This window comes from Cyprinus carpio, chromosome A2 (assembly GCF_018340385.1).
Source record: "Cyprinus carpio isolate SPL01 chromosome A2, ASM1834038v1, whole genome shotgun sequence".
In the NCBI taxonomy this organism is placed as follows: Eukaryota; Metazoa; Chordata; class Actinopteri; order Cypriniformes; family Cyprinidae; genus Cyprinus; species Cyprinus carpio.
The window spans coordinates 24409017-24435205 of NC_056573.1; the positions used below are offsets into that span (position 1 = coordinate 24409017).

General features: G+C 36.0%; 1 protein-coding gene across 1 annotated transcript in view; it reads left to right on the plus strand.

Annotated features, from left to right (window-relative positions):
- Positions 1-15922: 15922 nt before the first annotated feature.
- Positions 15923-26189, plus strand: part of LOC109095019 (supervillin-like) — a 38102-nt gene continuing 27835 nt past the window's right edge. Inside the window, 8 exon segments of the mRNA XM_042768234.1 lie at positions 15923-16019; positions 18673-18736; positions 20046-20125; positions 20221-20278; positions 20597-20760; positions 21054-21777; positions 22854-22953; positions 23630-25800. Coding sequence (XP_042624168.1) covers positions 15962-16019; positions 18673-18736; positions 20046-20125; positions 20221-20278; positions 20597-20760; positions 21054-21777; positions 22854-22953; positions 23630-25800 — 3419 coding nt within the window. The 5' untranslated portion in view covers positions 15923-15961.

A 26189-nucleotide genomic window follows, 5' to 3' on the forward strand; every position in this document is an offset into this window, starting at 1 on the left:
CATTTGGGTCCAACTGGCAGCTCAGTGTGGGAGTCTGGCTGGAGAAAAGTGCTAAAATCACCAATATTACACAGACTCTTCTTCACTTTCTCAGACATGGTTCTCTCTAGTGAAACATATCAAAACACTGAACCAAGATGTCATGTCAGATTCCATATTTTACAGAAAGTAATGAATTATTATGAATGAATGAATAAACAATGATTTTGTTTACCTCAAAAAAGAAAAGTTAGTTTTTACACTTGTTACTGCAGTGAATGTTTATCAGAGTAGGTTTTATTGTACTAATTACGATATCCAACATATCTACAGACTACTGGATTTTTTTTTCAGGAGAATTTAAACAGCAAAACAATTTATACAACATAAAACTATGAATGAAACATCAAAAATGTTTGTGTATTTAAAGCCTATAATGTGACAGCTTTCCTCAGTTAATGACAACCAGACTCAGCATACAGGACTACGTTTGAAAAATACGTAATTAGAGCCCAAACCTTATATACTGATTTCTAGCACCATGTGAGAACTATGCTACTTTAACCTCGGCGTCTACCAATTGCAATGATATTGTTCTGTCATTGGTTCATATCAGCGGAAATCACCAGCTCGTGTTTATCGGAGTTAATGCTACCAAACGCTTCAATCCCGCTGGTTTAAATTAGTTCGTTCTCCACAGTGTGAAGGAAACAAACGAATAATCCAAAAAAAATACGCGATAAAGTGTCAAGCAGAGCGAACGTGTATTTAAAGGTAAGGATATCTTTAGCCTACTTAAGACGCTTGTCCAAAGCGTTTGCTTCATTATTTTACTTGACTGACAATTGAAAGTTTATTTTATATCGATGGTATAAAATAAAATGTGGCTTGCTTGAACTCTTCATGATCTTTTAAATGTCATTAAGTTTTTTTTCACGGCTTTTTAAAATTGATCAGGCCTACTTATCTTGATTGTATTAATTTGTTTGTTTGTTTTATTATTTTTAAGTACTCTTTCATGTTAAATGTGAGAAATGAAGAACGCAGTTTTTGAGAGGTCTCGGTAATTGAGTTATAAAAGGACATGCATATCAATTATTGATAAAATTGCATATTAGCTTTAGACTCATTGACGAATTAGTTTTTTGACTCAACTGTGTGTTGGTGTCTGGTGAATAGTGTTCTTCTAGTTGCACTGACAGTTTTTGTACTTTGGAAAGTGATTACTTAAGCTATTTAGAGGATTAAATTACAGATATAGGTTTCCATTATATCTAAAGATTAGGGTGACCATCGTAAATCAATTTAATAATAGACAAAAGTGTTTAAATTAATTTTTCAAAAAAATATTCTAGAAATGGATTGTGTTGAGGAGATAGTCAAACCATTAGAACAAAAGCCATTTATACCATATTAAATCATTATTTACTTATATGAAAATCCTTAAGATTATAGATTTACCTAAATGCTGTTGCTGTTTAAATGCAAACAAAGACGTCCCTATACTTCTGCTTGTAAATGCCCTTATTTTATAATCTTTTAAGCACATTAGAAAAAACGGACATATTGCTTGGACATATTCAGTAAATGCATTTGTCTGGTTTGGTCATGTGATCAAATGAGCAGTGCACGTGTGTGCTTTGGTGCTTTCTGTTCAAGCAGCTGAAGGTAAAGCTCATGAATGAATGCAGTTCTGTCCATAGGAGCAATAATCAGCTTTCCACTGCCTGGTCCCATGCTGCATATGTGGACATGGATAAAGCTCATGAGGACTAACATCTGACCCCATATTTGAAGCCACCTGTTGGCAATTGGATAAGTGAATAGGTTTAAACACCTACTATTAGTTATCAAAATATCTTTTTAAACATAATAGTTTTGGTTTGCAAATCAAAATTTGGCCTTTGCATACATAAATAGCCTATGCACAGGTGTGTTTGTAATCTTAATTCAACCCAAAACTACAAAACCTGTTTTTTTTAATATTGAAAACATACTGATTTCACATTTACCAATATATTTATGTCTGTACTTTTCTTTACTTTTAAAGAACCCAGTATTCACCTCAAGAAATGAGTTGAGAAAGTAACTTATTGAATTGAATTATTGTCATAGCACGATTTGTCCAGCAGATGGCTGCCTGTCTTAATGCATAGTGGAGGGGACTTGTGCATCACATCATATCCTTTTGTCCTATGAGCTTTTTTTCCATATGGATTTCTAGTTAAAGTCTTTAGTTACCCTATCCATTTTGGTTGTCATGCTCCCTTAAGAGGCTGAAGTTTGTCTGTGTGTGGGTGAAAAAAAAAAAAAAAAGAAAAAAATCATTTTCACCACAAAATCAATAAATGTAATTCTATATGATATAGTAATTCTCTTTATTGTCTGTAAATATTTTAAGTCATCAGTGATTTTGATAAGTTTAATCTCCAAATATGGTGTGGAATATGTCTGTTTAGTTCAGTTATATTGGTAATTTAAGATAAGGTGTTTGTTTGCTTTTGGGACAGAAATTATGGGGAAAACACCTCACCTGAGCATGAAGCTTCATTTGAAGCCTGTTTCTCTTCTTATATGAAGCTGCGTAATGAATAAGGTTCACAAACAGGTGCCACATACTCACCTTGCTCATTTCCTTTGCCATTTTTGGTGAGAAAAACATTCAAGGGTATTTCATAAACATTTGTCAGGAGACCGAACAGAGTCAGTGTGTGAAAGTGACACTGCAGCAGCGTGACCATGTGATGGTCAGAAATTCACATTGGTAATAAAAGTTCAGACTCTGAGTCACGTTCTTCAGCGCTGAGGTTCAGATCACTCAGCGAGGCTCTGTGCCCACCTGCAGTCTGATCTGCTCTGGCACTGAGTCAGCATTCACTGCCTAAGAGACCATGTGGATATCACTAGGGTTTATAAGCCTAGATGGTCCACTTTTTTGATTGCCAGTACTGAGGCAGTACGTTTATTTATACATTTTTCTGATGATAATATGTGTTTATATAAACCATGCATTAGAAATTCGTAATATTTAACATTTCTAAATTGCAAATGTGTAAATTTAGCTTATTTATTATTTATCAACACTTCTAAATGCTGAACAATTCCATTTTTAAAAATGCTACACTGTTTTCTTTTTCAAACTCATGGTGCACATAGATTTTAGTGCAAAATAAGTCATTAAATAGTTTCAAAAATATTTAACCGATTTTAAATGAAATAAGCTTACAGCAAATGTTACATGATTCCATTTTAATAAATGCTACATTATTTGCCCATTGAAACTTATGATGCACATTGATTTTAATTCTTTAACTAACCTTTTCATTGAAATAAATTTAAAAAGTGTCTCAATTCCTTTTAAACTTATGATTCACATTGATTTTTATACAAAATTATACATTAACTAGTTTTTAAAAACATTATTTAACCACATTTTATTAAAATAAACTTTAAATGAATGCTGCACAACTGCTTTTTGAAGTGATGCACATTGATTTTAACTAAATAATTCATTAACTTTTTTTCTAAATAGCTATTTTTAATTGAAATAAACTAACTGTAGATGCTGTATGATGCACATTGATGATTGAAAATGTATTTAACCAATTTTTATTGAAATAAGCTTTCAAAAAATGTGAAAAATATTCCATTTATACACTACACTGTTTGCTCTTTGCAGCTGATGATGCAAATCCATTTTAGTGCTGAATAATACAGTAACTAAAAAAAAAAAGCAACAATATTTCAAGTCCGATCCATCTGTGTGTGTTTCCTCTGATCCATGTGTGCATCTATCTCTGGTACTCTGGTGAGGTTGTTGATCTAACAGCTGATTCAATCCCTGGGTCTCTTAACCCCCCCCCCCCAGTCTATTTATGGCAGATTCCCCTGCAGGACTCAGTTCTCAGGCCATACATGGAGTCCACTGGGTGAGGTTACCTCTTCTTGTGTGTGTGAGTATGTACACTAGCATGACTCTCAGTATTCTGTCACTGTGGAGTTGTTAGCTGAACAGGAAATTCAGAAAATTACCACCTGTGGATCATCAACTACCAGAAAAAGTCCCCAAAAAAAATTCCTTGGAATTTTTTTTTTTTTTTGGACACTGTTTAATTGTCTGATTTCTTCTCCTCTGTTGTGTTGTTTTCATTAATTGTCCACCGTGTCCTATTTTCCCCCTTTCTTTCCTCCCTTCCAAATATCCTTCCCCTCCTCTCCCTCTTTTCCCCTTTCCCTCCCCCTTTTTCCTCCTTCCTGTCTATCATCAACCCCGTTATTCCTTGACATCCTTTCGTTCAGTATGTTGGACGTCTGCTGTCTCTTCACCTCTCATCATTCACAAACTGACCTGCACTTAATACGAAATACTCTTTAGAAACATTTGCATTTGGAATTAGTTGCGTTTGCGTTTGGGCTCTACAAATGAACTTAGGAAACAGTAACCAGTAAGTAACATTTCCATCTTCCTTCTTTTTGTTTCTCTGTGTACGTCTCTGTGTGGCGGCAGCAGTAAGCCCTCGGGCTGAGCCGGCTTTATTAAGCCCCATGATAGCATAATCCCCCTGTGACTCCAACCCACCCTGATCCACTCCCGCTGGACAATGAACAGGTTGGGAAGCATGTGTCAGTGATTGTGTCGTATACGTCCTCTTACAGCTCAACAGGTATATTTTGACAATCTTCTATGACTGTTTAATGTTCTGCAGATGCTGGTGTAACATCCTGCTTTTAGTGTTTGTTTAAAGAAGAAATGTGGTCTGAGTTTGCATTGGTGTTCGTCACAGTGGAGCTGGGATTTAACTAAAATATAATTGCTTTAAACCAAACCACACACAAAAAAAAAACATATGCATCTTGTCTAGTCAGATGCCTTCATCCGGTTGAATTTGGAAGACAGCATAGATGTATCATTGGTTGTTTATGATATCCCACAGTCCTGAGTTTACGCTTGAGTTGTCAGTGCAAAAGGATGTCTGGTGGTGCAGTTGAAATAATTAATTCAGAAATGTTTGTTTACACATTTTAATTTACTAATTTAATATTATTTACTTTGATTTATATATTTGTAAATATATAGAGTATTTGAATATATTATATATTATTATTTATACATTATATATATAAATAAATATATTATGTTATAAATATTTATTTATAAATACTTTATTTACTTTATTTAGTTGTATTATTTACTTATTTATTTTATTTTTTTATATTTACTATCACTTATATGTGTACAGTATGTATTTATATATTTATGTTTTTAATTTTTATATAATTTTTTAGTTTTTTAATTTCTTCCAAGAAATGAGTCATTAAACACACTTGATTAACTTTTAAATTTAAATTTATTCTTGATCTCTTTACATGACATTATTTCATGCTTGTAAAGGAGTCAGAAACTGCAGTCTTTTTGCTTTAAGTGGTATTTTTAAGCTATATCAAGGAACTAGAGACTTCAAAGTCTCTACAAAAAAAGACCACCAAACAACAACCAATTAATAACCTCCCAACAACAACAACAACCCCACCAAATCAACTGCACCCAACCAAAACATAACATTTTTTTTGCGTAGATAGGAAACATTCAGATTTTTTTCACAACATGTAATAGTCTAATTAACAGTTTTATGGTTTGATTTGCATTGACATTCGTTAGTGAAACCAAAGGGTTGGAAAATTGAATGGACCTTTTACTTGACACTGACATTTTACATTGACATTATGCATTGAGATCTTTGCCCTGTTGTGCTGCTCATAAACCTGAAGGTTAGGACTTGCTGTGCCTTCAAGTCGTCTGAAGCTACATCTGAAGTCTACATTCTGCTGCTAACAGCAGGGTTGTAACCGGAGTGTGTCTGAGGTCCGTGCCAACATATGCCGCTATGTCTAAGCCTGCCATCCCATGTGTGTTTATGTTTGCGATGTCTAGAGGAGTGTGCAACCACTTTGAGAAAACCACCTGCTGCTGTTCGCTCAGATCATCACTAACAAGCACTATTTACTTATATTGTCATTGAGGTCAGATATTAATTACTGATTATTTTTACTTCTGCACGATACTGTGAGGCAGTGCACAGATTGTCTTTCTCAGAATATTTGGACTGAAGGTTCTGCAATATTTTGGGTTCAGATGCATGCATCATGATCTGTGATTCAGATGCTAATATCCAAGAAGAATGAAGATTGGTCCAACAGACTAAATATGAGACCGGCTAGAACTCCATAACCTCAGTGACTGAAACAGTACCCTGTCCTGAAGATGACCTCCTGCCTCATGAAAAAGAGCATGCACAGGTCTAGAGCCAGTGTTGGGCAATGTGCCTGAATGAAATGTCAAAAAAGCAGTATACACTACCGTTAAAAAGTTTGGGATTTTGTAATGGTTTTTAAAGTCTCTTCTGCTCCCCTTCATTTATTTGATAAGAAATGCAGTAAAAATAGCAATATTGTGAAATATCTTTACAATTTAAAAATGCCTGTTTGTATATATTTTAAAATGTAATTTATTCCTGTGATGCGAAGCTGAATTTTCAAGATCATTACTCCAGTCTTCAGTGTCACATGATTCTTCAGAAATAAATAAATAAAAGGATAACTGGGCTTCACAATTCTGTGTAAATGGCTTTGTAAAACTGTTCTTTTGTACATTACACTTACATTTATTCAATAAGCAGATGCTTTTATCTAAAACGATTAAAACTGTTGCAGCAATTTAAGTTTTACATATGATTCGCACACATTTGTTCCACTCATACATTATGTAGTCTTGGTCAAGCTGTTTCTGAATATGGTTTGCAATTCTGGGAATGTAGTTGAGCTCTGAAGTTCATGTGTGTTGATGAACAGACTAAATGTGGACCTGCTGGATAACTGTATGCAATCGGTGGTCTGCACACTCACTGTTGTAATGAGGCTAGAAAGGGTACTGAGGAGCCCACATATAGTCTATAGCTCCATTTGTATTGTGTGTGTGTGTGTGTGTGTAAGGCCTGGAGCCAGACTCTGATATTGCAGCTGTTGAATTAGCCGCACCTGCCCTCTCTGTCAAAACAAACAGTCAGATATACTTTCAACACTTACCCTCTCTGTTTTCTTTTTGTATGTCTATATACTGTAATTATTGTTTCAATTTGTTTGTTTTAAAGAAGGGATAACCCTGATTTTTTTTCATATATATTTGAGAATGGATAGAAGTGGTTTAGATTTATATGTTACAGGATATACTTTAAACCACTAGATTGATTCATTCTTTAACTACTGTATATAATGTACACAGATGTTTGGGGTCGGTACGATTTTAAAAATGATTTTGACCTGATTTTGTAAACTGTCACTTTTAACAATTTCTTGCATCCATGCTGAATGAAAGTATTAATTTCTTGAAAAAAACAATTTTACAAATGTATTTAAGACAATAATCTTATCATCTGATTTTATGATATGCATTGTGATAGGATTTTAATCTGTTAATCTTTGTAGTTTAGGGAGACTTCATCGTTTTTAACGTCAAACTGTTTCCAGCTAAAATACATGCCCTCTTTCCAGAATATTGTTTTCTCCAGTGAAAAAGTCATCTTGTCTGAATCAGGAGAGAAATGTGCACAGATCAAGCATTGTTTATTATTGTTAACAAGACGTTAATTGATGGACTGGAGTCGTGTGGATTTCTTGTGGGGTTTTTTTAATAGGGATGCAACGATACAATTTTTTTAGAACCGATCCGATATCGAAAATTCTGAGTATCTGCCGATACTGATCAATCTGATACCAGCACAGTTTTTTTTTTTTTTTTTTTTTTTTTTTTTTTTTTTTTTTTTAAATCAATGTAGAATTTCTATACTTCTGTGTTGACCTGATCATCACTCTTTTGATGTGTAAAACACAATCTACTACATATCGACAACTTCATTTTAATGAAATACAATAAATGAAAAAATATATAATCACAAACTATGACAAAAATACTATTGTAAACTAGGTTAGTGGATAATTCGGCAGTGTAAGATACTCACGGGTGCAAATAATTTGATAAAATCTAGTGAAATATTTTATAATTTATCTATAAATCTCCTGCTGGTATTGTTTGCAGCTCACAGTAGTCTATCTTTGTCCTTTGAGGTTCTTTCCCTGCTGTGGTTTGAGAACCTGGCATCTCACCGAATAGAAGTTGAATTTGTGTAGTGGATGGAGTTAGAGATGTTGTAGGGCTGTAGGGTAGTAATGCCCTGGCAGAATTAAACACCCATTTATGAATGGCAGTCAGTGGAGAAAGATCCTTTCTGTGTGCAGATGATGTAGTTATGGCATCTGTCAGTAGGGGCAAACTGGCTAGCCAGCCAAAACATGCCCCCTTAGTACAGATTAAAACTTTGGCCAACTCCATCTATCTTTACAGACATTAGATGAAACTGACCTGTTTCCCTTTTCTGCTGTGTTTGACAAGTGTATGTGAGTGCCTGTCTGTGGTGATTTTTGTATGACGAGAGATTCAAGAATATGTGATGCAGCAGAGGAGTGAAGAGCACAGGTTTTATGTAACAGCTCAAATGAACTAATGTTCAGAATTAATGCCTTGTGTGGATTTTTATCAATACTTCCTGTTTAGAAAGTGTGTTGTTGACGTAAGAACAGCTATTTCCCATAATTGAGCCAAGAACAACTCCTGAATAAATCTCTTGGACAGATGAGGCCTGTGACTGATTCAAACTCTTCACAGCCTTATAAGAGCAGAGAATGTAAGTCCTCACCATCTGTAGACCTCAGAGAGAATGATGTGTTTGGACTGAAATACTAGTGTACTGCACAGTATCCACTCTATACTGCTTAGTCTAGTGTTTATCCCTTAATAGTTATACATAGACACGTAACCTTTTACACATAATCTAATTGATATGTATATTTGATATTTTTTTTATTCTGAGATTATTTATTACCCTTTTATACAGTTAATATTATTAATTCAGTGAATGGCAGCTGTAATGTTTTAAATAAGATTATTTTTGCAATTGTTTTTTAATTTGAGATTAACATTTGATTTTTATTTTTAAATGTATTTATTTCTTATCTTTTACTACTTTTAATGTATTTTATGATTATTTCAGTGGATGGTGTCCAGTTATAATTGTTTAAATAAGTTAGAATTCTTTTTGCATTTGTTTTTAATCTGAGATTAATATTGGATATATGTGACCCTGGACCACAAAACCAGTCTTAAGTGTAAATTTTTCGATAAATAAATAAGCTTTCCATTGATGTATGTTTTGTTAGGACTGGACAATATTTGGCCGAGATACAACTATTTGAAAATCTGGAACCTGAGGGCAAAAAAATCAAAATACTGAGAAAATCGCCTTTAAAGTTGTCCAAATGAAGATCTTAGCAATGCATATTACTAATCAAAAATTAAGTTTTGATATATTTATGGTAGGAAATTTACAAAATATCTTCCTGGAACATGATCTTTACCTAATGATTTCACTAATAAAAGAAAAAAAAACAATCTGGATCAAAACTGAATATAAATTTCTCACGCACTCTTCTCCAATCACAAAAAACACAAAACATCAACCTAAAACCTACACATTCTCAAAGACGGGAACCAATATGCTTTACTACATTTAAGATATTGTGTGATTAATTCAATTATAGCCTTTTAAATATGCATTTTTTTTAATTAGAGATTAATATTTGATTGATATTATTTTATTTATTATTTATTTTATTTTTTTAAAAAAAATTTTAATTGCCCAATAATACAATTATTTATTTAGCATTTTCTTTTAATTTGAGAAAAATATATTTGGATTTTTTATTTAATTTATATTACTCTATACTGTAGTTAATTTATTCTATGATTATCATTAATTCAGTGAATGACATCCAGTTATCATCTTAAAAAAAAATTGTGAAATGCATTTCTTATCCTTTACTACAGATAATGTATTGTATGAATAATTCAGTAAATGGTGTTCAGGTATGATCCTAAAACACTTTTTTTTTCTTTTTTTTTTTTTTTAATTGAGATTAACATTTGAGATTTTTTGCACTTAATGTACTGCATGATGCATTTTCACTGATATATAATCATGCAATACACATTTCACATTTTGGTGTAGTAGGTTCTCCAGATATCCTGTACATACATATTCTGTATGCATTATACATACTGCAAAAACAGTACAAGTGGTCTTATTTCAAACATACACCACGCGAATCAGAAAAGTGCAAAGACTGTTGTGAGGAGGAGGATAAGAACAGAGATTAAATGAAGTGTGTAGGAAAAGAAAAATCCTTTTGAAGAGAGAGATGTTTGGATGGGAGACAGAGTGATGAGACGTATTAAAAGAGTCGCAGTAGAGAATCATCCAGGACTTTGTCTGTCTGGGTGTTTAGCCTGTAGAATCTGAGACAGTTGGAGATCCACACCTGACTCCTGTCTGTAAGGTATGTTCGACTGCTTGTTCTCACAGCGCAGTCTGTAGTTCAGCAGTAATTCAAACAAACCTCATGCTGCCAGTGAGCTCTCTGTGTCCTAATAAAGGCAGAAGATGAAGACCAGAATGACTAGAGAATGTAGTCTGACTGAACTCCTCCTCCAGGCTGTGCTGCGACTGCGGGTTAAATGTACCAAAGGGAGTTTTTCTAAGATTCCAGAAGTGATTAGACCATTTTTGTCTATCACTGTGACAACTCTTATATTTCCATAAAGGGAAACTTTTTTTTTTTTATTGCTTTTGATAACATTAGTCTGAAGTGCTAAAGGTAAATTGGGTGATTATTGACCTCTCCTATTAGAAATCAAGCCTAAATTGTATTTGATAAAGCATAATATATGTATCTTCTACATCTAGATATCTACGTTTTAAAATGTTCTTCTAAATAGCATCAACATGGCTCCTGTCCCGCTTTTGATGCAAGTAGAAAGCTCTTTTATGAAGTTAGTTCACTTAAGGACTTATTTAGTAAGATTTTAAATGTTAATTTAAAAAATCTGGTATAATATTACTTGCTGTGTTTGTTTGTTTGCTTGGTTTTTATTGTATTTATGTGGTATTTGTATTTTTGTAATTGGGTATATGCAATGAAAATAGCCTCAGATGCTGACATGGGATTAAATAAAATTATACTACTACTACTCAACATGGCTCACAACATGTGAAATGAATCTTAAATCTCGAATGCCTGATGTATTTCATCACAAAATGTAGTTTTTTATTTTTTATTTTTCTTTTTACACATCTCTTTATATAAAGTTGTATAAACAATTTTCACTAAGAAATTGCTAGTAAATTTCACAATTAATTACAAAGAAATAGCAAGTAACACATTGAATTAAACATGGAAATAGAAATGGCTTATATTTTCTTGTAAAATAAACTCCAATAATCTTTGTTTTATTTATAACTTACTTTTTTTTTAAAGTGTAAGTCCAGCTTTACTCACAGTATACCTGTGGTCAGTATACAGCTTTTTTTAATTATCTAGTCAGCTTTGATCTGCTAAATGTGCCTTAAAGGCATTAGGATATTAAAATATTATAAACATTAACATCATGATTTTCTGTAAAGCCACTTTGAAACTACTGCTTAAATTTCCATTTTCTTAGCTCATGGAGTTCGCCGTTGTGTTTTATTCAAGTACCAACTTTGTTATATCTCATAAAATTCCATCACGTAAATAAAAAGACAAAATTTATTGAGACTTGTTACGGGCAAATAAAAGTAAATAGCATAGTTCATATATAGTCATTTGGTAGTCATTTGGTTTTGAATGAAATCTTTTGACTGTTAATATCAGACTTTGACAGACCTGGGAACAGTTTGTGTCATTAGCTATGTTTCCATCCACCTATTTTTATGCACATTTTGGGATATCGCTTAAAAAAAAAAATGCTGAATGGAAATGCCAAGATTTGCTTAAATTCTAAAAATGCGCATAAAAACTGTATGCGTTCAACTGACTCGGATAAATTATTTATCCGATAAGAAAACATGCACGTAACTACAATGGTAACACATTTACTGAATAAATTCCTCGATGCGCATCAAAAAAATTACTTCGCTATGCGACATAATAACTGGAAAAACCACCAACCACCAATCCCAATAAAAACAAACAAAATATGAAATGTTGTTTTGGTCATTCTGAAATGCCTGAGCCAAAGTCTGTTGTCAAAGTGGTTCAGTATAATAACCTCCCAGAACTGACTTACAAAACAGCAGGCATCAGCCTCCAAAAGATAAAAAATGACCACGTTTATTTTTTCATCTGCAGACTCTTAGGTGCAAGTAATTCATTAAATATAAAAAAAAAAGACCCACAGTGGCTTGTCCTACTGCAGCAAGTTACCTTTTTCTCAGTGATATTTGGTGCCAGTTTATCTGGAAAAGACGATTTTGTTCTCTTCGTCTCGCAGGACGGCAATGGTGCTTTATTCTTAAATGTATTATGCGATATTCAAGTTTTGCAAATAAGTTAAGCTCGCAACTTTGGATCAGAAACATAGGAAACATAGCTATTGTGAGATCTTTTCTAAAACCTCAGAGGAGACAAACATGAGATCACTGTGGTCTTTTTCTTAACAGAATTATGACAGTTTTCTCATTTGGGCTCAATTAAAATTAAAGATCACAAAAATTAGGAATAAACAAAGTTACACACTGTTTGTTCAGAAGTAATGATCCCAAAAATTGGGAAGAAGTATGGGGACATATTGTAATGATTGCTCTGAAACAAGCACAAGGGTATTGCATTTAGGACCATATTTAAGCAGCAGTGCCTGTCACGCACTGTGTGACATTGTTGGTGTCTGTATACATCAATTCACACTTGTTTCACTTGCATGCCTGCACAGTGCAGAGCTTTACAGTGATCTGAGGGGCTCTTGCTGATAAATGTCAAGGTAACAGCAGTGTGCATCTGTTTGAGCGTGGAGTGTTTAGTAATCTGGAGCTTAGGTCAGAGCATTCAAAATGATCTTTGTTGTTTTTGTGTGATGCCTGTTCTAATGGGGAACTTCCCACAATGCTTTGATGTTCTGTCATTCATCTTTGTCTCATGTAAACATGTAAACATGTTGTTGCTTGGCAATGGCACTAGGAGTTCCTTGAGTGATGAATGTATGAAATCAATCACAGATTTGAATGTGCTTTCATTGTGATGTCATCGACTACACAACTGACAGTTCAGTTTTTCAGCTGTTTTCCTATTTTCATTTTTTCAATGTAGTAGTATATAAAATTAGAAGCATTGTAAATTACACAAACACAATCATGTTTGAAATGAGTTTAATATAAATCTATTGGTTTATAGTTATTGATTGCAATATTGAAATACAGCAAAAGCAGTAATATTGTGAAATATTATGACAATTTAAAGTTTATCTATTTAAATATATTCTCTATTCTCTATTCTACAAACATGAACTTTCTCAGAAATCATTCTTATATACTGATTTGCTGCTTAAATTTTCCCTCACATTATTCGTTTTGTCCAGATTACGTATTCTTGACCATTTTGTACTGCATTGCCCTCCTGTTATTTTATATTGTCTTAAAATCTCTGTTATGGGTATTTTTGTGTGTATGTTAATGTGATCTAACACACACAGCCCTGTGTAACCAGCTTCCAACCTCTAAATTACCAGAATAGACTAGAGTCATAACTCCTTGGTTTACTAGAAGCATCGAGTCTAGTTATTTGTTCTTGTGTTCTTAGGTCTCAAATGTACTTTCTAATTCTCCAGTCAGGGCAGGTAATCATAAGATATCATAACTATGTCAAAATCTTTTATATATTGTGTTTTTCGTACAGTATGTATCCTTGGATAAGCTAAGGGAGAAGGAGAACTAGACTATGATAGACTAGTGAGGTAGTGTGGTAAAGTGAAAAGCACCTGCAGAGCAGAGCCGGATAAACATAAGTTAGCCACTCCCCGTTGAGGCCTCTCAGCCAATCACATCACACATTGCCTTATTAAGGGCAGCAATGCTTGGGTGGTCCAGTAAGACAGAGGACAGAGAGATGGACATGTTTGCACGTGCTAGCATGGCTGGGCTTTTCTTAAAAACTTTGTATTATATTATAAAAATTTGTATTATAAATGTATGTATTTGGGCTAATTATGAAAAAAACCACTCTTTTGTTGATTGTTGTATTACGCTGTACCTATTGTATTTCTAATTAGTGCTACTTTTCCAACCAGATAACTTTCTGAACTGCTTGTTTACCATCAGTTTTGTATATGAAATCGCTGTGAGTAAGGCCAGAAACATTATTAAGTATACACATTGTGCATTGTACCGTTAACAATACTCAAGGTGACAGTTACTTTCAAATGTGCCAGTAAAAGCAGCTGTGTTGTTATTCAGTTAGCTAGCTATAAACAGTTTCCTTCAGCCCCTTCTCTTGTCATGACTGAGTTTTCCATGTTGATTAGTGAACCCCACAGGACCTTTGTCTCTCAGTATGCCCTCTAGTGCACACTAAGATACTGTCAACTTGTTATAATACTTTCACACCTAGTTGTGGTGTTTTATTAGGTTATATTGGCATATGCCTGTGTGTATCAGTTAATGGGCTTGTTGCATTATGTATGGTAAGTCTTTCATTCTCTCTTTCTGAAGAGATGTTATGCTTACAGTGATTTGCAGCAACATAGTGGACACTGGTCTTTCATTTTTCAGTAAGAATTGGCAATTTGAGTCAATGTGATCAATAGAGACTCTTTAAAAGTTAACTTTATACATGAGAGTGCAGACAAAGGTTTCACATGATCCAAATGCAGCTGGATACAGCAGGAATCAATGTAAATTTAAAATTATTTAAAAAATAATACTATAAATTAAATACTATTATATATTTTTTATATTATTATTTTTTAAATTTACTTTTTTTATGTATATTTGAAGAAAAATTTTTTAGTAATTTGAGTTTTGTCATTTTTATTTATTTTTTATTTTTTTGTGTACTGTAGTTTATTTATATATATATATTTTTTTTTTTTTTTGCCACGGCAACATTTCAAGCCATTTTTTTCATTGTTTTCATCTAATATTTTTATTTTATTTAATATTCATTTCAATTAAAGTATTTGTTTAAATTTGTTTAGTTTTATTAAACAATAACAACACTGGCAGAAATGTTATCAAACATAGCGACTTAAAACTAGGCAACAATTTTTAAAAAATATTCAAAATAGTTTGGCATTTAAAATTACCAGTCAGTTTGCTTGATTAATTTTTAATGTTAATACCACAAAAAGCAAGTATTGTAATGCATGTAATGCCATATGCTGTAGTTACAGCATCTACCAGGATGGGGCTAACTGTTCAGTGCTAACCAGCTAAACCTGAACTTCTTTGGCAACACAGCAGAAGTAGAACCCAGAACCCTGTGCTCATAGCGGTTAGCATAAAAACTCAAAACCACATGGAATATAACTTTTCTCTTGTTTAGCAGTCCTTTGTAAGAACACAGCATTTTCTAGCATTTTCTTTAACAAAGATTCACATTCATTTGGCTTGTTTTTAAAACTAAAAGATGTTAAAGGCAGGTCAGACCTAATTAAAGACTTTTAATTAGCAAATTATCTTTGCATCACCGAGTATTTGTGACTCCTGGATTGCTAATGCGTGTGTGTAAATGTAGCAGCGCTTGTGTCATAAGTCCAGGAATCCACCGTGCTCCCACAATCCACTTTTATCATCCAGGCTAATTTCTGCCTGTAATCCGATTACTGCCTGTGAGCTGCTTTAGCACCCCCCCCCCCTCTCTCTCTCTCTCTCTCTCTACTACCCTCCCATGTGTTTGCTTTAGTCCTCTAGTTTTGCCTCTATCAAATCCAACCACACCGAGCCCGTCCGTCCCTCTCCCTCTCTCTCTCTTTCACTCTTCCATCTTACCCTCTGATCATGACATCATGACCTTCTGTTCTTTTTTCTCTCTTTCCTTTGTTTTCTTCTTTCCTTTTCATTCCAACATGTTCCATAACCCGTTGATTACTAACTATCTAAACCACATCACACAGTGTAGTCAAGGTAAGTGTTAACTGTAACCAGGCAGTGAGGTTGATTTATGGGGATTTGAGTAAAATTGTGAAGTTGTTTGATTTATGAATGGATGGCTTTGTTTAAATCAGTTTAATATTGTGTGATCCTGGATTTCTTTTTAATAGCTGTACAAAATAGAAGTATATTACTCTTGCTCTAGTCTTGTTCTATTGAGAATGAAGATTGATTATTGATCAGAAGTTGTCTGAATTCTTGTGGTGTGCTGCTAAAGGTTGCTTTGAGCTTCAGAAGTGATTAGTGATAGTCCTGCCAGACTGATTTGACCATCATGAGATTGTCTGAATCAGCTGATGACTGTTGCCAAATGGATCGAAGTGGTGTTTAGAAAATCTACAGACAACGTCAGTGTCTCCTTGTCAGCTGAGATTAGCAGATACAAAGTATGCGTTTTTTTGTGGAAATTGAGTAAATAATAATTGATAATTGTGTCGGCCATCATTATCCATCCTCTAAAACTGAAAACATAATCAACACCAACAACAGCCATCCTGTTATCCTGAAAACAGCATCAACATCAACCATTCAGGAAAAAATTCTATTTTTTTTAAACTGTTTATTTTTAAGTCAACATTTAACAATAGTCCAATCATTACATTTTAACTATTTAACAACAATTCAACAATTTAAAAATGTTAATAGTGACAAGTACAATTAAACAGAATTTTAATTAATATGTAATTGCATACATCCATATGCAAACATAATCAACCAACCGTTAATGTGTATATCAGACAATTAATCATCCAACATATGTTTTTTTTTAGGTTATTAGCTTAAGTCTTCTGTGTGAACATTTTATTTTTTGCAGTGAATTTTGAGTAAATATTGTGTAAAAATTTTTTTTTTTTCAGCAATACTGTACACAGCCATTCAAAAGTTTAGGGTAAGATTTTTTTAAAAAAGAGAAATTAATACTTATTCACCAAGGTTTCATAAATGCTATTCTTTTGTTCTTTCTATTAATCATTGAATCCTGCACAAAATATATCATCGTTTACACAAAAATCAAGCAGCACAACTGTTTTCAACATTGAAAATCAGAAATGTTTCTCGATCTGCAAATCAGTATATTAGAATGATTTCTGAAGGATCATGTGACACTCAAGACTGGAGTAATGATGCATCACAAAAATAAATTACATTAATAAAATATATTAAAATAGAAAATGGTAATTTTAAGTTGTAATAATATTTTACTCTATTTTTGATAGCAGTATCAACATCAGCCACTGAAAAACTTGTCGGTCAGCTGCTTAACTTAAATCAGGTCTCATTGATGTGGAACAGTAATAACCTTTAGTGTCTCAGTCTGTCGAAGATGTTTTGTATGTGTTTGTGCCTAATTTTGTGACCTCTAGATAAGCCTTATCTACCAAAGTTTCACAATTGCAAGAGATTTGACGTTGAATCTCTGTAGTGCTTGCAGCTCTGATTGTTACTCTGATTGTACTGTTCATCATGAAATGACCCCAGACTGTTTGTCAACACTGTGTTAAAGGGTTAGTTCACCCAAAAATGAAAATTGGCCCATAAATGACTCACCCTCAAGTCATGCTGGGTGTATGGGGTGTATGGGGTCGGCGTTGCGCATGTGCTGGTGAGTCTCGTGAAAACCAACGTTTGTAAACAGGAACAAAGGAAGCAAACCTTTCCTTACTTTAGTTTTGTTTTGATCTCTCCTCGTGCTTCCGCGTTCATCATTTCTGAGCAACACATGCGCAAAGCTGACCTCCATACGCCATCCACCCAGAACTGCTTTTGTGTACAACAATGACCGCAAGCTAGATTAAATTGATTATTACGTTTTAAATATGGTTATTTTTCTTACAAAAACGCATTGATTCGCTACAGGAGGACTTTGTTCAGCCCCCCAACCCCCCAACTTTTTTTGTTCTCAGCTCATTCTTAAAGCGATCACTCCTCAGCCCAGGTGCTCCATTTGGAGGGGGTCCATTTATCAGCTGACCCACGCTGGAGGATGTTAAACACAGTAACTCGAGCTTGTTCATACAATAGGGTTAAAAAACATTATGGGTTTAAAAGGCCAAAACATGAACTCAAGATGGAATGTGTTTGAAATTTTTGTGATTGTTGGCAACAGGTTGCATATTTTTTGAGAAATATTCCATTTAAATTTTTGTCTCAGATAAGTTTGTATCTTTCCTGAACTTGGGTTGCTTAACTTCACTGTAAGCAACATTAAATTACATTTAAGTGCACAAAAGTATTCAAGTTGAACTGGCAAAATCAGTTTGTGCTGTTAAGGCCCATTCAGTAGTATATTGTATGCTGCTTTAAATGCTCAGGAACTTTAATGTTGCGTGGATTCTGATTGGCAATGTTTTTTCATTGTTGTAAAAATTGGTTTGCAATATTGTTTCATTATTGTGTCGTTGTCATTGTATGAAGTTTCATTATATAATCAGACCATTCAAACTATCATTAAAACTTTATAAGTATCATTATAGTTCTTGATGTGAACAGACCTTTATGGTCCATTTTATTTGTAGTCTTTTGGATAGATTTGCAGAACGCATAAAAGAATCTCAGACAAATATTTCTAATTGAGTTTTAAAAACAATTGCACACTTTTAGGAGTCTGTCTTGTTTCTTTTCACAGGCTTTGTTGGTGAAGCTTCTGCTAAACGCTACAGCCCAGCACTACTAAAGAAAAGAGCAATAAGGTCAGAATCCATTCATCTCGCAATTTTAAAAACTTTTTTTGTTTTGACCCAACCTTTTTTCTTTGTTTTAAAGCTCATCCCATTAGTTTAATTAAATACTGAATTAATCTTCTTTAATACTTGGCACTATAAGCAATTAATAAGATGCTATTGAAAAACCTTTTAGAATTTTTTTTTTTTTGGATACTGTGTTGCACTATGGACTTCAGGACCATGATTGTGTGTTGTGTCATGCACATTTTAAGCTAAATGAAAGGATAGATATTTTGGATGCTTTGGTCAGTATTTGAGATTTAAGAATCAATATATTGTGCAGAGTCCTGGCCAATGAAAAAGACATGCTGTAAGAGAAGGGGAGGCATAGTCTGCTGTTATCATCACAGACCCAGAATGTGTATGTGTGGGTGTATGTGTGTTATCTTTTGTTGTTTCCATTGGTTAAGCTGTTAAAAGAGAAGAATTCGCTCTTGACATCTTTGTTCAAAATAAATCAAAACTTCAGTCTTCCTGGTGTCCTCAGTATAGCACAATATAGAACAAAGACTCGTTTTAGTCACTTACACACATTCAACCAGTATTTATAATATTATAAATTACTGAAAATTGAATCCACAACAAGGATGTATTGTCCAATTTTCAGTAATTTATAATATTATAAATACTGGTTGAATGTGTGTAAGTGACTAAAACGAGTCTTCTTTGTTTCCTAAATCAGTTTAAGCTTTCGTTAGAGTTCTGCTGCCCTGCTTTTGAAATCATTGTGCATAGCAGCATGTGTAGCAAAGGGTGTGCTGTAAACAGGAGTAATTGGAGTGTGCTGTTTGGGCCGACAGGACTGGTACCATGGTGAAGGGGAACTCTAGATGTATAAATACCTTAGCAGCTAATCTATTCCTGTGGTCATTTTCAAGTGACTGTTCAAGATCCTCAAAGCTAATTCAGCAATGTCGCATGGGAACACATTGGTAAGGTTGCTCTTTTGGAGGTACTCAATGCCAAATATAAGGTGCAGATATTAGGTGTTGGAAAAGTCAACATATTGAGTCATGTTGGAGTCATAGACAACCAGGCAGTGCTGTGATGCGCCTAGTAGGGCATGTTCCTGGGTCAACATCCTTGTTGATCCTAGAACAACATTCCTAACATTAATCAGATTTTGGAGTAAGGGTTACACTTACTTTAGTTCCAGTCTTCTTTAAATAACTGCCAGAAAGACCAAAAATTAAAATTGAAACGCATTAAATCTACTGACACTAACACATTTACTAAAGCACTGTTGTTTTGAATCCTGCACCCTCTATTCTTACAGCTTTGGTGTGGATGACAGGACATCACCGGTTAAGAGTACAGCAGAAATTGATGCAAACATCCTTGCTGTACTGCCCAAAGGTGAGAAATGCTAAGATAACAATGTGCTTGAAAAGTAGAAGGATGGGGATTTTCCCCTTGAGGTAGTTGGATATTTACTAAAACTTGTATTTTAGTTTCAGAGCTAAGGAAGCAATTTGAAACCTCTATTAGAAGTAATCCAGAAATGAACAGGTACATGACTCTTTTTCTATGCAAATTAAAATAAGCCATTCTTAAAGCTTAAACAGTTGAACATTGCACTAGCGATGCGAAGGTCATGGGTTTGATTCCCATGGAATGCATGAACTGTTAAAATGTGTACCTTGAATGCAATGTAGGCGGGTAGAAGCATTGAGAAATGTTACATTTGGAAACTCAAAAAAAACTTCTACATTTATAAGTAATTTTTGTTACATGATTTCTTTATTAAAAGCACTGTCAGGATTAGGCTCTCTGTCTTCCACAATGTTGTACTAACCCCAACACTGGATATAATGGCTTCTTATGCAGGAAAGAGAGAATCGCACAAAGGTTGGAGGTGATTGAGGCTGGTGTTCCACCTGCTCTTACTACAAGCATGCAACGCACAGCTGGCCTGGTGACCAACCGACTTCTGGAAGAGGACACACCACGCTATACACGTGCTTCAGATCCCAGGGATCCAGGCATTGTGGGTAGGTCAACACAGCAGATGATATACTGTACAGTGCTCAGCTAAGGCAAGAATCACTATGACTATTGTTATTTGTTATACTATATTATTTTGACAAATCTCATTAAACTTTGGTACGTCGGAAAAGAGGTGTGGCATTACTTTTATTAGTAATCTGTCACCTGGTGGACACTAAAACAGCTAGAAAAAATCCACTAGATTTACATTGAACAAGAGGCTCAGGTTATATCTTATGCCCACATAATTGCAGAATTTTGTTGATCCCCTACTCACTCTCTATTTGTTACGTTACAGTGCGGCGCTATAGCCGTGATGAGATAGAAGCTACAGAGCGGCAGTCCAGAGCTCATTCACGTCCAGATTCACAGTCGTCCACCAATCCTGAGCCAGTCGGCCCTACCCCAGCAGGTTCTGATGCAGCCAGCCTCAGCTCTAAAGCTGAGCGGATTGCGCGCTACAAAGCTGAACGTCGGCGGCAGTTATCAGAGCGTTATGGAATCCTCCTCGACCAGGAGGTGGATCTGGATTACACACCACGCTACACACGTGCACGGAGAGAATCTGACCTGTCGGACAAAGGGGCTCCTCCTGACAGGGGACGTGGTGAAAGCAGGACGAGGGGCAGGGCAATGCAAGAGCAGGATGAGGGGCGGGACCGAAGCAGCAGCAGGTCTAAATACAGCAGTTCAGGGATGGGGCGGGTCTTCATGCCTTCTGACCCCGCCCCCAATCCTGCTCCTCCTCCATCAGGCTTTGATGCCGAGCGAGAGAGAGAGAGGGCAATGAACTTGGAAAATTATAGACGAGCACCTGACCGAAGTCCGAAACCACACACACAGGAAGCTCCGGTCCCCATCGAAACAACAACAGCCCAACCAACGAGGGGTGTCGCTGTTGTCACTGTGGCAAGTTCTCCTAGGACAGCACGCAGAGCTTCGTTACCCCCAACACGATATGGCATCTCTCCTGGAGACCTGTTCATCGAGCAACAAGCTCAAAATATCCTCAACAGACAGGGGTAAGTATGTTTACTGAGTTCTGGATCTTAAAAATATATGTGTTAGAGGACCCTGATTTTGACTGATGTGTTATTTTCTTCCTGTGTTGGCATACTTCCTTTAAAAACGGCAAGTTAGAATGGGACTTGCTTTTTTTACCTTTATTTGAAAGGAATGCAAGCATATTGAAGGCCTCAACATGGGTAGTTGATGGGTACATGAATTATGGGTGAAGGAATGCATAATTACAAAGAGTGATTTACAACAAATTTTCATAAGAAAAGAAAAGAGATTTTCATTTAGATTTTTTTTTTTGCCTTACTCAGATAATGCTGAAGATCTTGAACATAGCCCTGGTAAAAGTATCAAATGGACCAGCTTTTGTGTTTAGTCAGGTTCACAGTCATGCCAGAGAGCTGGTGAGCTGGGGTGAAATATGTAGTACTATTCACTGGACATTAAGAATTTTAGTCTGAAGCTCTGCTGAAAGATACTGCATGGTCTCCTAGCTTAAGTCTCCCCATAGTAGTGGATGAAAAAATGCACATTATTTAGTATGACAGTAATTGGCATTCATAAAATTTATCTTTAGAGCAGTAGAGAAGAGTAATACATTTCTTTTGAAACACTGAGGGTCAGGCTAGTTGACTCTAGGTGACCTGTATTTTCAGATTTACTGTCATTGTGACTGTTACTATTTGAGACCCCTGCAATATTTTTTAAAGACATAACTTTATATCTTTTATATTCAAGTACAGGTGCATGTGTTCTATCTGAAGAGTTACATAACTTTGAAACTCTAAACAACCCTTGAGGAGAAAGATGTCCATACTGATGAGATCATCATACTTAAATGAAGGCCACTAAGGCAGTAATGATGACAGAGACTTATTGAGGAACCTTATATGAAGCTAAATATCTATACAACAAGAAAAAGAGGAAACAGTCAGGAAAAGTGGACAGATGTTTTACAGTATTTGTGACATCACAAAGGCTCATTGAGGATTGGTAAAGCTACGGGTGTGTTTTGTTATAGTGCTGAATGTCATGATGATGTCACTGTGATAACTGGGGTCTGGGCCTCTGTGTTCTTTAGCTTGGCAGCTCTCTCTCAGAGCGATTGGTCCCTCAGGAGAGACATGGACAGTGAAACATACTCACAAATCAACTGGCCATCCAGGTATCAGAGTGGGAGTGTAACCCTTTAAATTTCCCCAGTTGACCCACTAACTCCATTTTCCAACATTTGACCTTATATCCTATGAAGTCCATGAAGACAAATATACATTTGTACACTTTAGTTTTCATTCTCCATATGTAGTCATGGTAGAATTGGGCAAACATTTCCCTCGTTGATGCCCCTCCTCCATCCACTTTTTTTTTTTTATCCACTGACCTTTGCCCCTCACCAGAGACCAGCATCTAACAATGAACTTTGGCTTCATTCCTTTTAATTTTGTCACCTCAAGAACATATAACAGGTGGAGCTTATTTGTGTGTCATGGAGTCACTGGTTGAGAGGTTACTAGCAAATTGTTACTGCTGCTTTTTAATGTTTTTATATTAGGTTATCAAAGGTTTATAAATAAAGCGACTTTGCTTTCCAGCTGTTGAAGAACTTAATCTGAGAATGTTTATTTTTTTACCTCTTTGTTCAACACATTTATTTCAGGCTAAAGCTAGCTGTAAATAATTGAAACATACTATTGTAAGATGAGGGAAGTGGTGGTTCTTGTTCTTGATCTGTGGGGCAAAAATGTTTAATCTATCATTATCTTTAATGATTTTGATGACACTTTCTCTCAGGATGATAGTAGGTCATGTTTTTGAATTGGATGAATGTTAATTCCTCTTTTTCCTTCCTTCATTAAGGTACGACTAAGAGAGAGACAGACAATCTCGGGAAGGGGTTCTGATTCAGGGCCAGATGCATCCTCTGTCAGATGTAATCCAACAGTTGCCCCTCCATATTTAGCTCCACGACCTCAATCTGCAAACCAACCACGAACACAGAGCTCTGAACCCCCAGTCCATCAACCTCATCAGGGAGCGGAGACCCGTCAACAAAGGGCACATAGTGTGGAGCGGCCACGATTCCAGTGCACTCACAGTATGGATTCACATGAAATTGGTAATCATCAGCGTGCCCAAAGTGCAGAGCCCCCAAACTATGAACAGAGTCCTGGTATACACCCTAGCACCATGGGTCATCAGCCTGGATTTAGGCAAATCAAGCAATCCCTACCAAGGCGAGATGGTCAAGATGTTCAAGAACCATCACAAATGCACAGACCTTCCCAACAACCACACCCAGCATACAAAAATCTCCAGCAGCCATCACCTGGTCACAGAGATGCCCCACCACATGTACAGAAGTATCGGGCTATCCTTCAACCAGTACCTTTGGATCGGGATACTTGCCAAACAGCTCAAGTACATGCACCTACTCAGAAGCCTCTACATGAACAAAACTTGCATTCACGTCCTTCACATGGCCATTATGCTCACAGCCAACCTCTGCAGTATGGTTCTGTCCAGGCACTACCTCCAGCATATGGACAATTTGTTCATTCCGCTCCTTCCTATACACCTAGCCCTCTATCCCCACCTTCAAATGCTCATGCAGCTCACCCTGTTCCTGGACCTTCACTTAGTAAGTCTGAGATGCTGGACTCCAAAGGACACTTGGCCGCACCTGGTTCGACATCTGCTGACAAAGCGGGTGAAGAGACTAGACAGAGGGCTAGTGCTGATCACATTCAGACCATTCACAGAGAAGGTCAATCAGCATCCAGAAAGGATCCAGCCTCAGAAGGGTTACTTAGGAGCAGAAAGGCTGTGCTACCCTCAGAGATCCGCCGCAGGCAAAAGATTGTGGATGATCCCATGCGTGGACAAACTGATGAAGGTTTAGAAATTCGAAGGATCAGCCAGTCAGAGGAAATTGAGGTGAGAGGTGGAAGAAAGTTGCACCAGTTGGAAGAAAAGGGAGGGCCTAATGGAAGAGGAAGTGCTCAGATGGAGGAGGGAATAATAACAGGTGAAAAGGTAATATGTCTAATAAAAGACAAAGAACAGCATGATGACCGAAGAACCAGTCGATCTGAAGAAAGACAGTTAGATAATGTCACAAAGAATAGTTGGACAGGTGAAGATGTGGTACGTGGTGTAAGGAAGATTAGGCAAAGAGAAGAAAACACTCAAGAGGCTGAAATTAAAAAAGAGGAGGGTCAAGATAATTGGAGCACTAACCGGTTTGAGTGGATGGAACAAAGTGGTATCAGGAAGGTTGACGAATTCAAAGAAAGAGAAGTTGATCGAAGACAAGGCCAAACTGTACAGTCTGTTGAACCACTGGTACAGGGTGATAAGAAAACCAGTCAAGAGGTAGAGGAGCAGAAAGAAGGCCAAAGGTTGCTGCAAAAGGAAGTGGCAGAAGGACATGGTAGAAGACGACGGATCAATTTGTCAGAGAATGAAGAAGGGCATGTCAGACGAAGAAGGAAAAGCCAACCGGAAGATGATTGGGAGGGACGTAGGGTACGTAAAATTGGCCAGTTGGATGAATGGGAAGTGCAAGGAGTGCATCGAATGGGCCAGCCAGATGATAATTTTGAAAGACATGAGAAAGGAAAGCAGAGGTTAAACACACACCTACCTGAAGAAATGGACACAGCTCCCACACAGCTAACCAATGAACAGCATTTCCCACACCATAGGGTGGGGGATGTTGGAGGGTACTTGCAGAAAGGTTCCTCCCTCCCACAAGCTCAACATCGAGTAAGCCAGGATTCAGGTGACCTCAGGCCAAAGGTGCGAATCCGCTCCATGTCAGATATAGGAGTAACTCAACGGTCTGCTGCATTGAGAAGTCTGGAGTGTGCTGCCAGTCGAGAGTCTGCAATGGTGATGGGTACAGGGCTTCATACTAGAGAGCCGAGTGGTGTGGCCAATGGTGAAATGGGCACCTTGGACACAAGAGTCTCTGTGGCAAAGCTGAGACATTCCTACCTGGAGAATGCTTCTGGACGCAGGCCAGAGCTGTATGTGAACTGGCATGTCCAGCATGCTAAATCAAAGTTTTATCAAAGATGATGATTAAACCCACTAACCTCTAAGTAATAATCCATACTTTTGGATATAAAATTCTGTTTTTTTTAATCGTATTCAAGCATGTGTGTGCTGCTGTTCAATCAGAGGTTTAATCTAATTGCTGAGACTTTGCCACTCAGCATCTAAGCAACTAAGTATGAATAGAGGAGTGTTGGCATTGACTAATAGCTTTAACAATGACTTCCTATTTAAATTACTTAATCTAAACTTAATTTAAATCTATTTTAGATTTGGACCTCTAACTGTATGGACATCAGGACAAGATTTTGTAGATTGCCAGGCATGCAAACTGATCTTAACCTTGCATTGGTATTGTGCA